Raw genomic sequence first — 15,952 nt, forward strand, 5'->3', positions numbered from 1 at the left:
AAAAATGAAAACCCAATTAGAAAATGGGCTCATTCAAGAAGCTTTTCACTGAAAAGGCTCTATGGGTGACAAGGGAGCACATGAAAAGGTGTTCAAAACCACCCGTTCCTGTCCAGTTACAGGTCTGAAAGCTGTATCTAATTATGTAGGGAACCTGGGTAAAGGGTAGGTACATGGAACCACTTTGTATTATCTTTATAACATCCTGTGACTCTACAGGAATTTCAAAATAGAAAATAAAAAAAATAAAAATGTTTTGAAACATCGTGAGCTGCTATTTTGAACTAAATACTATGGTTAAGCTTAAGAATAGCTGAGCCTTAAGCCAGGTGTGGTGGCACACACCTTTAATCTCAGCACTTAGAAGCAGAGACAGGAGTATTTCTGTGAGTTCCAGGACAGCCAGCGATACACAGTGAGACCCTGCCTTATACACACAAACAAACAAGAATGACTAAGCCACTGAAAGAAAGGGGCTGAAGTGTAGACAGCCAAGGAAGCCCTGAGTTGGTGAATATTGCTGCCATAGGCAAGGCCATGTGAAGCACCCAATGCCTCAGACCCATAGCAGTGGCAAAGCCTTGCCCTGGACCCAGGGCAAATGTTGGCAGTGTGTTCAAAGCTCAGGATCTTTACAGCCCAAGCTGTTTCATTCCTTCATGTGCTGAGCCAGGTTTCCCAGCCCCAAGCCGCATGGGAAGTGGTACTGAAGACAGAAATTAAGACACAGCTTAAAAGATTTTTCAGAATTATTAAGAACAAAGACCCAGAGAAACCTTTTTCCAAAGTAGTTACCTTAACATGAAATTCATTATCCAACAAGATATTCTGAGTCTTTAAGTCATGATGAAGTAGAGGGGGGTTCATGTTGTGCAGGTAATTTACACCAAGAGCAATTTCATGCAGGATGCGGAATCTCAATGGCCACGCAATATCAGGATATTCAGTTTTCTTTGTATGGGTGAAAGAAACAAAACAAAAGTTACTACCTTAATTTAATAGTTAAAGATTAAGAATTCCACGTGGAAGTAGATTGTAAACTAAGATAAAACACATGCTCAATTTTGTAACATAGTATCAACTGCTATGGTTTGGCATTCTTATATTTTACTTCCTTTAATTTTTAGAGATGTTTATGATGACTATAGCAGTGGTATTTCTCTTTTTATATTGGCCATGCAACTGAATGGTATTGTTCAGAATGGTAATGAACGGCCTTGTTCTTTAGCAGACACAATTCTCTGTTATTTGTATGCATATATAGTCAGACTCAGGTATTTATACTCCAATCCACTGCTCACTTCTATGGCTTCATCCAATAACTTATAGCCATAAGCATATGTACATACAGAAAAAAAATATAATCTGCTTCTGACATACCAAATTATTCATTCAAAATTTTAACTTTTTATATTAATTTTAAACTACAATTACCACTATAATCTCTACATCAGTTAAAATTGAGAGTAGATTATATTTATTTGAAGTGTCTCATTCCTGAAAGAGTTTGTTATTATAGTCTGTATGTGTGTGTGTGCATGGACACACAATGTGATGGGGGGTACGTGTGCCAGGGTGTGAGTGTGAAGGTCAGAGGACAACTGTGTGAAGTCAGTTCTTTCCTTCCACCTTTACAGGAGCTTTGGGGTCAAACTCAGGTGACCAGGTTTGCATTGCTGTGTGGCAAGTGCCCGTACCTTCTGAGTCACTCACTGACCTGTATCTCATACTTTTAATTACAAAATTTTCTACATTACCTCTTGAAACACTAGCCTTTGAGACTTTTCTTCTTGTGGCATAAAGATCACTTTTTGTTTGTAAACACATATCCACCTGAGTTTTTTTAAGTGTTTTCTGAATATAAGAGTTAATGCAGTTTCCCAGGAGAATGTGTACACTCCGAAAAGTCAGACACCTTGGGAAAGGTGGCAATGGCTTATCAGGGCCCAAACCCATGGGTTCGTTTTCCAAAATGCTTCGTAAAAGTCACCTTTCTGAAGTGCCAAAATTGACTTGGGATTCTTTCTGAAATTAAGCTCGCTTAAATTTCAGTGACCAATTCGTAGGGGGATGGTTCAAAATATTTTAGGCTGTTTACAACACATGTCCATTTTATTCAATGATCTTTTATGATGTTGGGGGTGAGTGCCTCAAGATAAATCACACTGTGAGAAATTGGTGTATTATTTAGGGTAACAAACCAAGGAAATAAAAAGAAATTTGAAACACTAACACAGAGCATTACCTCCTGAGAAACACATACAGCTCAATGCCTCAGAGTAAGTGAATCTTTTGTTGGTTTATAAAGAGGCAACTTTTCAATATGAAGTTTAAGGTAACAATGGGGCCTTTGAATGGCAGTGTCCTATGGAGGCTTTTCCTCATGGAGTCAAAGGTAGAATGACATGCACTCTCTATTTTATGGTCACATCTAAGAGTTAGGAATATCCCTAGAGGAGGCTACAGAATTTCCAGTGGGCTCCAAATCTGGGTGCCAGAGTATCTATAAGGACGTGGAAAGAAAACATTAGAATTTCTGCTTAAACTTCATTTCTCAAACAACAAAAAAGAGATTGTGCTTTACAGAATCTTTGTAACTTGATTGCTGGGGCAGAGTCACAAACCTTACAGACTGACACCAGTTACTTCAGTCCATCTTTGTTTCAGATGGTCACAAGTCATGAATAGAATGCGATGTGTTCTGAAACAAAGAGGAAGTCACTCTGTGAGCGGCTGACAGTGGTGCCCACGTTCCCTTGCTTGTGATGTGCTATCATGTGGGCGTGCCATAGGTATTCACAGGTCGTATGCAGTTCTATTTAGCCCAAATCCTCAGGAATTGGAGCATCTGATCTAAAAAGATTTCTGAGAGCAAATGCAGACGGGAAAGAATCAGGGTGTAAGATCAAATAAAAATAAAAATATAATACATGTATTTTGAGAATGAGGACCCCTAAGTCTGTTTGTTGATAGGATTCACAAATAAAAGCCAGAGCAACTCATACCTTGCAAAAAATTAGTAATGGTTCAAACTGCTATAGATAGAAAAATGCCATGTATTTTGTCAATGAAGATAATTTACTTGGTCCATTAACTAATAATACTTAATTTGGATCCTAAATAGTCACTAATATAAAATGTAGTTTAACAATGGGCTATATAGTGTATTGAACTCATCTCATCTATTTCCCATGCCTATCTGTGTATGAACACACACACACACACACACACACACACACACACACACAGTATGGATACTGGGATTTAGTATGAATGTCACAGTTACCTATGCAAAATAATCTAGGACCTTTGAATTCAAGTCCAACTCCAGAGTAACAACTCAAACAAAGCCACAAAAGGTTCATCAGTTCAATGGTGCTTCATATTCTTACTTGATTCATTTATATACTATACTACAAAGTAATATGCTTGAAGGAAGAACAAAAATACTATATATAGTTTGAGCAGACTAGATAATAACTGTAGTCATTGAAAACAAACAGTACTTACTCTATGTAGAAGTTCATTTAATGATCCATTTGGCATGTATTCAGTAACTATGCCCAAAAATTCAGGCTCATTGCAAATTCCCAAAATTGGAAGAATGTAACTAAATCTAGCTTTATGTAGTATTTCAGCTTCTCGTAAGATATCATTTCTTTCACTAAGGAAAAAAAAACAGATAATTATTTCAGATAATGAAAAACATACAATGACCATGCCCACAGATTAATTAGGCTTGGATTTTTTTTCATTAATTAGCTATGTAGCCTCATATGAGTTTTCAACTCCTGTGTCCCTTAGTTTCATCATATTTAAAATAGAGATAATATCTACTTTATGTGTTCTCCTGGTCTGTTTAGGGAATAGCCAAAATAACATCTATAAACCACTGGTGGTAAAAGTGTTGCACATGGTTATTACTGTACTTTCCACTGATGTAAAAGTGCTACACATGGTTATTACTGTACCTTTCCTAGGAAAGAGAAGGAACAGTGTGAGAGGAAGCTCCGAAAGTTGACCTGTGTTAGCATGACTGATGCTTGAACTAATTACATTATTAGGATTATTTTATATTAAAAGAAACATATCTGATTGGAGTAACATTATGCTTTATGGTTACATAACATGTAAAAGTTTTCCAAACATGAATTCTAAACTGTTCAAATACTGCAGATGCAATTGCTTAGGTCAATGGTTCTCACCTCCCTAATGCTGCAACCCTTGAACACAGTTCCTCATGTTGTGGTGACCTCTAACCATAAAATTATTTCCGTTGCTACTTCCTAACTGTAATTATGAATCTGCTATGAATCGTGATGTAAATATCTGTGTTCTCCGATGCTCTTAGGCGACCCCTGTGAGGGTTGTTTGACCCTCACAGGAGTCGTGACTATACGTTGAGAACTGCTGGCTTAGATGATGATGGCTACATCAAAGTCAGTAACGCTAAAAGTTACATACCAAGCTCAGGAGAAGAGTAGAGAACAGGGAGGCACTCATAGCCGGTCCCTGGTATACCATGTGCCTTGGGCATGAATAAAACGGGTAAATGGTTAACTTTTAGTACAAATAGAGTATGGTCAGTATTTCAGAGCATACAAAGACAAAAAGGCATCTTTGCCTTTAAAGGCCCATAATTCTCATAAAAATAAATAATACAAGGAAGAATGTTTTAAGTACCATATATTTTACACATATATACATGTATATATACATATATATATATGTACACACACATACATATAAAGAAAAAGGAAAAGCAAACTATGGGGTGTTCAGAGGAGATAGAATTTTGAGCAAGGTGAAGTCACCATGGTCTTCAAAGACACAGGCTTTCAGTGGAACCTGAAGTTATGGCTAGAATTCAGCACCAGAGGGGAGGCATAGAAAGTGAATGATGCCTCCATAAAAAGCAAGACCTTGCTTCTCTTTTGTACATGTGTACCCATCCCCAGGACTTACAACAATGCCTCCAATCCAGTAACACACTAGATGTTCAACATCTATATGTCAGATGAACTAAGGAAGTGAAACTAAAAGTGACTGCTTAATAGGAACTAGCATTTGTAACAGGAAAATGTAAAAGGAGTGATAGGAAAACAAGCATGTCAGGATCCTAGGACTCCCAAAGACACTTCGTCTGACCATCAGCTGTGATCGAAGGTTTTGAGCAAGAGAAATCAGTAAAATTAAGTTTGAAGATAATTACCTTGGTACAGTATATGAGATTAATAGAAAGAGGAACAGTTTTGGGGATTGTAATAATAGTTTAGACATGAAGCATAGGGAACTTGAAACTATAAAGTATTAGTGAAAGAAAAAAGAAAACACTGGCTGAATAGAATGGCAGATGCTGGGACTGACTGGCTATAAAGGACTTTAGAACATTACAAAGGAAGAGAAATTACATTGATGCCATCATCATTTTTTAACACCCCAGATGCATGGGTGTTGGTAGCAATGACATAAATAGAAACGCTTCCAGAACAAGACTATTGGGTAAGTGATGATGATTAGTTGGCTCTGGCCGACTGGCTGGCTGTTGAAATGAGAATAGCAACAGACATTCCTGACCAGACTGCCTAAAACACACACACACACACACACACACACACACACACACACACACACAGAGAGACACAGACACACACCCAACCATGGTTAGAAGTTATTTATCCTTTGAGTAGACAATATATTTTATGTTTTTAAATTTACGAGTTGCAAGAAAACATAAAGCAAAAAGTTTTTCTCTTCTCTGTTCCTGACCTTGACTGTAAGGAAACCAGTTCTATCAATCTGTGAGGCCCATTTAAATAAACTTCCATTTCTCAAGTTCTGTACTGGCCCAAGAGATAGAGGCCGACAAGACAGTCGCTCTGTTACTGCTTACAGGATGAACCTGAAGATTCCTGACACTGAGAAGCATCCATAGAGAGGGGACACTGGAAGTCCCTGTGAATGCACATTAAGACACCTTTCCTCCTGTCCACAGTATGAAAAGGGGTTGGGAGACTGCACAGTTGGTGAAGTGGCTGTCATACACGCAGGGGGATCTGAGTTTGACTCCTTAAAATCCACCTAAAAAAGTCAACAGCAGTAACACTCCAACACACAACTTCCCCCAAGATAAATGGTGCTCCTGAGGAATAATACCTGAAGTTGACCCCTGGCCTCCATATCATGCACATGGACCAGCACATACAACATGTGTATACACTAACACAAACACACACACACACACACACACACACACACACACAGGCTGATGTATTCTTCCTTCCTGTAAGCCACTTTATACGCACTCCAACCCTCGAACCAACTCTCTAAAGCTGGTTCCATTATCTCTGCTTTACATATAGGGGTACCCAGACTCAGAAAAAGGAATGACCCTCTGGTGACCACAACAATACAAAGTGACAGGATCAAGTCAGATTCAAAGTGTAGTCCTGGTACTCTAAGGTCTATGTTTTTCCTATTCTATTGTTTGACCAGAAAAGCAAGCTGGACGGTTTGTAAGGTTAGATTTCAACAAGACTGAGAGGGAAAATAAAATTAAAAGATTAAAAAAAGCCAAAACTGTAAAAGACAGTTTCAATAATTATATCACCAAAATTACCCAACTCAGTAGGAAATGGTTACCCCATCTCTAGGGTACTTGAACAACCAATAGGAGTCATCTATTCATTAAGGTAGGAAGACCCACTCATTGGCTTCAGAGAATGACTCATTAATCATTAAAATAACATGTAACGTCACATAAACTTATTTTCCTTTCAGGTCATCTTAAAGAACAATAGGTACTTTATCTACACGAGAGCATAATATACGTACGTGTTTATTATTCATATTTTATAAGTGAGGAAATAAGATACCCAAAGTCAATTGCATCAGCCTAGGCCTATGCACTTGCTAAGATCTTAGGCAACAAGAGAAATGAATGCAATGTAGTAAGGTCACAGAATTTTGTTGGTCTTAGGAAGACAATTTTCTATCCAATTCAATGAAATTATACAATGAAGTGGTTGATGAACATAGGAAAGCAACTCCATCTTTATCCCTTGGCTCACAAAAAGCACACGGCTTAGGTAAATTAAAATCTTGAGAAGCAGAATCTAAAGTGAGAAATCAATTAGCTTTGGAGTACTTAGTCGTCTATTAGTGCTACATACCCATAGAATATTTGTTTACTTGGCTCCTAACCAACCTCCTTTAAAGTTGACTATTGGCCCCCACACTTACCAGCACTGGCTCCACCGACTATTACCAGTATAAACAGGCATCACACCTTGTATATTCCTGAATTTGGATCGTGGTACACAAAACGTTTTAGTGTTTCAAACGACAATGTGATCTAGCACATTGTGGGGGGAAAAAAAAGCTACAGGCATATGCAAGTCCAATATTCATTCTAGTAGGGTTAAAGCCAAAAGAGGTATCTATCTGATGCTGGATCTGACCTATATCAGACATTAAGAGCCTCTGGCCAATGGGACTGCTACTATCTCTGCATTTTCACACTAGATCCAGGAGAAGAGAACATTGCAACCACAGATGTCAGTGCATTAAGAATTGAATGAAGGTCTAGTTAAATTCTCGACGAAAGGAAAACACACAAGAGTGACTAGACCCATTGACTAACACATACAGTCACAGACCCATGGTATTTAGTTGTAGTGTTTTCCTGGAAACAGAAACCAAAGCTACTCTTTTCTTTCTTTTCTGATGTGGAAACTTGACCCAAATAGTATCGGGACATGAGGCAGTCAATTTTTTTTTTATAGTCACAATTTTTGACCATTTAACAATCTTTGAATTCAATTTACTGTGACAAAAGCAGCGCCACGCCACACTTCCTTTGAGGACTTCCAAAGTAAGAGCTCGAGTAGCAACTGCCAATGTAGCGTTTGTTATCTGAACTTCATGACTGCACCTAACAAACCACAAACAAGACAAAACCAACCAACCAAATCAAACCAAAACATGCAGGCTCTGGAGAAGCACTGATGAATAAAAATATGAAGCGAAACACATATATAATCCTAGAAAAATATTTTGACATGTAGTCAATATAAAAACACCGGTACTTTTTTTTTTTTAGTACTAAATGTCAAAATCCGGTGTGTATTTTGCGCTCACTGCGTATTTCATTTCCGAGAGCCCGGTTTCAAGAACTCCACAGGTCTTGTGGCTAATAGCTAGCTAAAAATAAAGCTAAGCCTGCATGCACTGTATCAACACACGTCTAGTTCAATAAACAGGCTTTTAGAGGTGGCCTGATTGCAGGTTTTTGAAGGAGAGTGGACACCACGGATGGGAGGAGAGGCGAGCTGGAAAGTCTGACGCACGCCCAGGGCAGTTTCTCACGTGGACCGGGGTAGTTAAGGACTCGCAGCGGCGGGGAGCTAGGCGCATCACCGTCAGTGCGGCTGGACTGTGGCCATGCCGGCCCGCGTCTGCGTGGGGCCCCGCGGCGGCATCCTACCTGTCGAGCAGCGGCGTGTGGATGTGCAGGTGCTTCACGGCCACCCGCACGCGCCAGTCCGCGTGGCGTGCCGACGACACGGTGCCCGAGGCGCCGCGGCTGAGGTAGTGCAGGTCGGCGAGCTTGTGGTAAGGGATGGTAGGCAGCGCGCTGCAGATGGCGTCCCCGTTCATGGCTCTGGCTGAGCGGCCGCTCCGCTCGACCCTGGCCGCGGCCGGTGCTGTGCGGCGTTAGGTGGCCGGGCAGCCCATTCCCGTGCGGTCGCTGCAGTTCCGGCCCGGCCGGCTGTCCCTGGGAGCCCGTCGGATCTGCGGCCGCGCTAGGGCGGACCTTCCACCGCCCTCCTTCAGGATCCGCGCTCCTCCCTCCGCCGACCCCACCCTCCGCCTGCTTCTTCTGCGGTTTCCTTCCTCCACCCAACTCCGCAGCCTACCTCTCCTACCCTGGCTCCTCCCTTGCCGGCTCCTCCCTCCGCGGGCCCCTCCCTCCTCAGGCCCCTCCCTCCTCAGGCTCCTCCCTCCGCGGGCCCCTCCCTCCTCAGGCCCCTCCCTCCACAGGCCCCTCCCTCCGCAGGCTCCTCCCTCCACAGGCTTCTTTCTTTGCAGGCCCCGCCCTCCGTAGGCTCCTCTCTCCGTAGGCCCCTCCCTCCGCAGGCTCCTCTTTCCGCAGGCCCCTCCCTCCTCAGGCCCCGCCCTCCGTAGGCTCCTCTCTCCGTAGGCCCCTCCCTCTGCAGGCTCATCTTTCCGTAGGCTCCTCCTCTCCGTAGGCCCCGCCCTCCGCAGGCTCCTCTCCGTAGGCCCCGCCCTCCGCAGGCTCCTCTCCGTAGGCCCCTCCCTTCGCCGGCACCGCCCTCCTCAGGCTCCTCTCTGTAGGCCCCTCCCTCCTCAGGCCCCGCCCTCCGCAGGCTCCTCTCTGTAGGCCCCTCCCTCTGAAGGGCCCTCCCTCCGCAGACCCCTCCCTCCGCAGGCCCCGCCCTCCGCAGGCTCACGGGGTAACGTCATCAGAGGCGGGGCTCAGGGGTGGCGGGGCTCAGGGGCCTCCGGACCCCTCCCGGACCCCTCCCATCCTTCCCCCAGCCGTGTGGGCTCCACGCAGGCCTGGAGCACTTTTCCTCTGGGGAAAGTCCCTGCAGTGGCGTCCACGCCGGTGTCAGGTGGGTAGGCCGGATTTTCCTTTGGCCCGCCGCCGTCTGCCTTAATCTCCAAACCTCAGAAGTGATGGGGTGGGGGTGACTCCTGCTGGGTAGCCTGGTGACTTCGATATCGTCCCACTTCCTGAGCGGTCACCGGCTGCTCGCCTCCACTCCTGTCTTTACTCAGTGGCTGTCACTTCAGGAGTGAGGTCGAGAGGTAAGCGCTGTCATTGTATGACAAGTTGAGGTCTTTAGCTCCTGTGACATGCTCTTCTACCAGGAAACTGTTTCTCCTTTTATTCTCCCAAGCCTACAAGCTTTGGAAATTGAAAAGAATAACCATTTCTTGTGTTTGGGAAGGCTGCTGTCCAAACAGAAGTAAACAAACTACCCAAACCCAATCACTATTCCATCTTTTTACTTTGAACACCTTTCTACTTAGATGACTGTTCAATAGGGTGTTTGGCACAAATATGATGATACCTCATATTTGTGAACGATTTAGTTTCATGATCCTACACCCACCAGGACACCAAGTCTGCAATTGTGTCCCTTATATGATAGTGTAATATATATAAAACATCGATACATCCTTTCCTATACTTTAGTTCTTCGTAGTTTTTACAAGTCTACAGTTTAGAAGTTTGTGTTCTTGGGCTGGAGATACAGGCACGCTGTTAAGAGGACTTGCTGTTCTTGCAGAGGACCTGGGTTTTCTTATTGGCACCACATCTGGTGGCTCACAGCAGCCTGTACCGCTAGCTCCAGAGGATCTGACCCCCTCTTCTGGCTTCCAGGTGACGCGCGCACACACATAAATAAAAATAAAAATAAGCCGGCAGAGGTGGCACACAGCTTTAACCCAGCACTCTGGAAGGCAGAGGCATCTCTGAGGCCTGGTCTTCAGAGTGAGTTCCAAGACACAGCTACACAGAGAAACCCTGTCTCAAAAAACAAACAAAAAAACCTAAATAAATAAGTACATAAAAAAAAACTTTAAAAATATGTACTTACTTACATATGGAATTGAACTATATATGTATAAATCCTCAATTAAATTTGCATATATACATTAAATTTCTATAATCAACTAATTAAAGATAGAAAGCTTAAGATATTAATATAGAAGTAAATCTACTAAATAAGAAACAAAAGCTTAGATGAAATGGACAAATTGGCCTCAAAAATAAGCATCACATCTATATGTTGAACTCATTTATTCAAAATTCTATAAAACTATGCCAAAATTTTATTGTGAATGAAGTTTACTTGTGCCTGTTTTGCGTTAGTTTAGGAAATAGCATAGCAGCTTTAAGTCATTCATGTCTTGTTTAGAAATAAGACACAAACATTTTGGAAAAGAGAGCATTTTTTTTCAGGGCTGGAGAGATGGCTCAGAGGTTAAAAGCACTGGTTGCTATTCCAGAGGACCTGGGTTCAATTCCCAGCACCTACATGGCAGCTCACAACTGTCTCTCACTACATTTCCAGGGGATCTGACACCCTCAAACAGAATATATATATATATATATATATATATATATATATATATATGCAAAAAACCAAAACAAAACAAAAAACCAACAAACTAGTGCACATTAAATAAATCTTAAGAAAAAAAAAAGAAAGTACTTTTTCTAAAAAGCACAAATGCAGTGATGTTGGTACATGTTACCATCTAGGGTCATGGATTGAGTTCATTTTCTCCAACAATTTAAGAACTAGAAGACAAAAAAAAACACAGTCACAACAAGCAATCAAGATTTGTTAAAAGTGAAGTGGGTATGTGTGCAATTTATACATATACACACACCACACAACACACACACAACACACAACACAACACACACCACACACACCACACACACACACACACACACATCGCACATACACAGCACACACCATACACACACCACACAAAAGAACAGACTAGTCACAAGTAGGGAGGAGGCAGAAACCAAAATCTGCTTTGCCCTGGAGGACTGGGATTTTTGGGTGTGTTGGTACTGTAGGATGGTTCTTCCTTCCCCTTTTTGGATTGGTCAGCTTGGAAACAGGAGAGTAGGTCCATAGGATGTCACTGTGCAAGCTTCAACATAGCCGGGGCCTGCTTAGAGCATGTCCAGGTAAGTCAGCCAGAAAGGCCCACTTGTGGGGAAAGCCAGGAGTTTGCAATTTTGTTTATTTATGGTGTGATTCCCTGTCTGCCTACCAGGCCGTTATCTGATTCCCATAATCCTTCACTTAAAAGTCCACATTTGGGAAGCTGAGGGGGGAGATCACAAGAAAGAATGTTATAGAACAGAACAGAACAGAAAACAAGAAGAAACAGAATTCCAAGAATTTCAGCCATCTCACATTCAAAACATCTAGAAAAGTCTACAAACACAAGTGCTAGAGAAATTGGTGTGCACAGGTGATTGAATAACTGGGGCACATTTGGAACGCTCCTGCCCCAAATCTAAAATCAAAATTGCTTTAATCTTAGTGATGTAGAATCTTATACAAGGAGTTAGAAAGTTGTTCAGTTCTCACAGTTAATAAACAGTGTTTCTCATTCTTTATGAATATTCTATAGTCAATCCTATGATTAAATGAAGTGTTTTTCTAAGATAATTAGCTAAATTAAATTGCTTTATCTGTCAACAGGAAAAACTAAACAGAGTTACTAGTAAAGACTATACTAAAACCAACCTTTCAATGTGGCATTTCCTAACACAATTTTTCTGGAGTATATGTTAATAGAAAGTTACATCTTTATCAGTTAGCATTCTAACAAATGTTAAGAAGGTCTAACAAATGTTAAGAAGGTGGCTAGAATGAGATCTGTCCCCATAGGCTCAGGCGTTAGAACTCTTAATCCCAGGTGGTGGCGCTGTTTGGGGGAATGTAGGAGTTACAGCCTTGCTGGAGGAAACACATGATTAGGGATGGGTTTTATGGGCTTATATCCTCCCCCTACTTCCAGTTCAGACTCTCTCTGCTTCGTGTTTATGATTGAAGATGTGATCTTTCAACTTCCTGTTCTGGTCATGTGCTGCCATGTCTTTCCCACCACTATGGACTCTTGGCTGGAATCGTAAGCCACAATAAGCTTCCATAAGTTGCTTTTGCTCACGATATTTTATCACAGCAACAAAAAAGTAACTAATACAGAAGGTTAACATGTTTTTCTGCAAAATAATGAAAATTAAATAAAGCATGGAGACACTGAGCTCATACCGACAGCTGCAATACAGCTAATGCTAGAATACCCAGTGAAAGTGGGCCAGCTTCTTGAACATTTCCTTGTGAATGGCATTCACTATAATTTGAACAAGCTCTTTCTATTGGCTAGAAGTTTTTCATGTTACAATCCGCTAACATTCTAAATGTTCTTCTGGTCTTCAAATTATCTACTTGTGTTATATCAAGTAATTTAATTCTGCTTCAGATCATTTAAAATTATCCTTCCACATTACTTTTGGAAATGGTCTGGGGGATTTAAAGATACCTTGAAGAGAGGTATCATGCCTTCTTTATTCTTTGGCATCTTCAATGACTTCAGTTTGCTTTTCAGACTCAGTGATCCTATGAACATTTTATTTCATCAGTATCCGTTTACATCAAAGCAGATTAGAAAATTCTTTCCTTGGGGAATCTTTTTAAGTGGATTTCTGTCTGCCAGAAAGAGCCTCTTTTCTATAAAGCCCTCCTCCGTCAGATGGGGCCTCTGACTCCCTGTTGACATGTACCTATAGTACACACCAAAGCCAATGCTAGTCTCCAGACACCTTCATAACAAGTGCATTTCAAAGTCCAAGCTAGCCTCGTTGGCCATCTCAGCTCTCTCACTTCTCTTCCAGACACTAGCTCCCAGACTGCCACAGTTCACAGGCCTCCCTCCTCCCAGATGCCCCTTAGTTCTCTATATGATGGCAAGGTTTTCCCCTGCCACTGCTGCTGTTCTTGCTCTTCTTGCTTCTCTCCCAGAAAACCCTGGCCATGTCCAGTGTGCTCCCTTTCTCTTGACCTTGGATGTTCTCTCTCTTATCCACAATAAACTCCTTACTCCCAAATCACGGAGCAGCCACTTCAGTGGTTTCTGTACTGTGCCCTTGCTCATGAGCACAGCGTTGACCACCCTCTTCTTCCTGTGGACACCATATGACCACCTGTTTCCAGCTCTTACTACTTTGACTTCCTTGCGCTAATCTACTGTACCTTCCAACTCTGAGCCTAAAGTAAACTCCTGCTTCCTTAGGTTGCTTTAGCCAGAGTATTTTATCACAGCCACAGGAAAATGTCTAAGGTAGAGCTGGTTAAGGTAAGCTCATTAGTCTAGACCTTAATCAAAGATGACTCTTCAGACAAAAAGGAAAAAAATGGATCAGGTGTGGTGGGACATACCTGTAATCCCATTACTTGGGAAGTTGAGGCAGTAGGCCCATGGGTTTGAGGTCAGCCCATGTAACATAACAAGACCCCGCCATACACACCCCAAATTTCTTTAAAAAGGAGAAGATATTTGGATACCAAGACAGGCATACATAGGGGGAAGACAGTGTGAAGATGTAGGGGAAATGATAGCTGCAGTAAGTCAAGGAATGACTGAGGTTGCCACAAGCTGGGAGAGAGGACTTGGACAGATTGTCCCTCATTGCTGACAGAAGGAAAAGTTCTGTAATCTTGAATCTGTTTTCCTTTGCTATTATTTTGTTGTTTCAAAATTGCTTTTCCACCACTATGACAAATTACCTGAGAAAATCTCTTCCAAGGTGGAAGATATCTTGCCTCTTAGTTTTGGGCTCCATTGAGACAGTACATCATGGCAGGGATCCTGTGTAGAGCAAACCTGTTCACTAGGAAGCATAGAGAAATAAGGAAGGACAGGGGACAAGCTTTGTCTTTCAAAGACAGCATGCTACCAATACCTGCAGTGGCCCGCTTTCTTCAGGTAGGCCCCTGATAGCTGCTAACCCATTCAGTTATGAGCTAATCAATATATTGCCAATAAATGGAGCAAGCCTCATGATCACCTCTTAGTGGTGCTACCAGCTGGAGACTCTAAGCCTTTAATGTAGGGGCTCTTAGAAGGACACATCATATACAAACCATAACAAGTATGTTAATGGAATTATAAAATATGTAATGTTTTGAGATTGCCTTAGCTTATTCAGCACCATAACCTTGAGATCCATGGGAGAGTTTGTTGGTATCAATAGCTTTTTATAAATTGCTGAAGAGTATTGCAAAGACAAGGTATGGGTATGCTATAGTTGTTCAATCATATATCCATCAAGAAACATTTTAGGTTTCCTCAGTATTATTTTTTTAGTTCTTTTTTTTTTTTTTTTTTTTTTTTTTTTTGAGACAAGGCTTCTCTACATAACCCTGGATCTCCTGGAACTCACTATATAGACCAGGCTGGCCTTGAACTCAGAGAGATCTGCTTGTCTCACCTCTTGAGTGCTGGAATTCAAAGTGTGTGCCACCACACCTGGCTAAAATTCTTAATTTAATTTAATTTTATGTACATGACGACTGGTACCCACAGAGTCCAGGAAAGGGAATAACCTTCTGTGAGCTGCCACGTCACTGTGATTTTTAATGAGCACCAAGTAGGTAAGACCTTCAGCTGTGATTAAGTGATGTGCAAATGAAAAATTGGACCTTCCTGTTAATTCAGATCTCCAGTGCAGCCACCCCCAGGCAACATATTTAACAGACATTTTATACACCATCATCCTAAGTGCCGCAAGTACAAAGACAAGGAAGTCAATGTCTCTGCATTCGGAATGCTTTGAGTGTCCTAGGAAGGACAGGCTGCCAGGACATGTGGTCACAGGTGGTAAGTGTGCTGCTCAAGTTTCCTTTCAATGTCAGGCAGACACCGTTTGGGTACTGGAGTGAAAGCGGTGTTCACAGGGATTACGTGACTTTCCAGAAGTGACAGTTTGTGAGTTGCTGGTCAGTCTGCTGAAACACATCTGTTTGGATCACAGCCTGTCTTCTTTCTGGGAACTGCTTGGGTTCCATAACAGCCAGCAGTGTGGTGTGTTTCAGTTTCACTTTGTACAATGTCGAAGTGGAGAAAGAGAGTGAGAAGGGAAATTCCCAGCTGCAAAAGACGGTGCTGGACAAAGATTTATTATCACAAAAGTTTCCTGGGAATTTCCATTTTCCTTTGGGATTTTATTTGGCAGGTTGTGCAAAGAACCTATAACTAGCTGGTTTGTCTAAATCTTGGAATTTCAGTGCCTGAATTTAGCAGAATATTTTGTCCTTTCCTTTTTTCCCCCCCTTGGAGCTCAAAAATCCTGTTCCCTGTCATTCATTCCAAGGTTGTAAGCAAA

General features: G+C 41.9%; 1 protein-coding gene across 1 annotated transcript in view; it reads right to left on the minus strand.

The window, feature by feature from the left end:
* Ripk2 (receptor interacting serine/threonine kinase 2) overlaps positions 1 to 8,905 on the minus strand; it is a 35,590-nt gene extending 26,685 nt beyond the window's left edge. Inside the window, exons 1-3 of the mRNA XM_059253896.1 lie at positions 8,486 to 8,905; positions 3,511 to 3,664; positions 796 to 951 (exon numbers count right to left, since the gene is read on the minus strand). Coding sequence (XP_059109879.1) covers positions 796 to 951; positions 3,511 to 3,664; positions 8,486 to 8,658 — 483 coding nt within the window. The 5' untranslated portion in view covers positions 8,659 to 8,905. The remainder of the gene's footprint in view (positions 1 to 795; positions 952 to 3,510; positions 3,665 to 8,485) is intronic.
* Between the last annotated feature and the right edge of the window lie 7,047 nt (positions 8,906 to 15,952).

The sequence above is a fragment of the Peromyscus eremicus genome, chromosome 2 (genome assembly GCF_949786415.1).
Source record: "Peromyscus eremicus chromosome 2, PerEre_H2_v1, whole genome shotgun sequence".
Classification (NCBI taxonomy): domain Eukaryota; kingdom Metazoa; phylum Chordata; class Mammalia; order Rodentia; family Cricetidae; genus Peromyscus; species Peromyscus eremicus.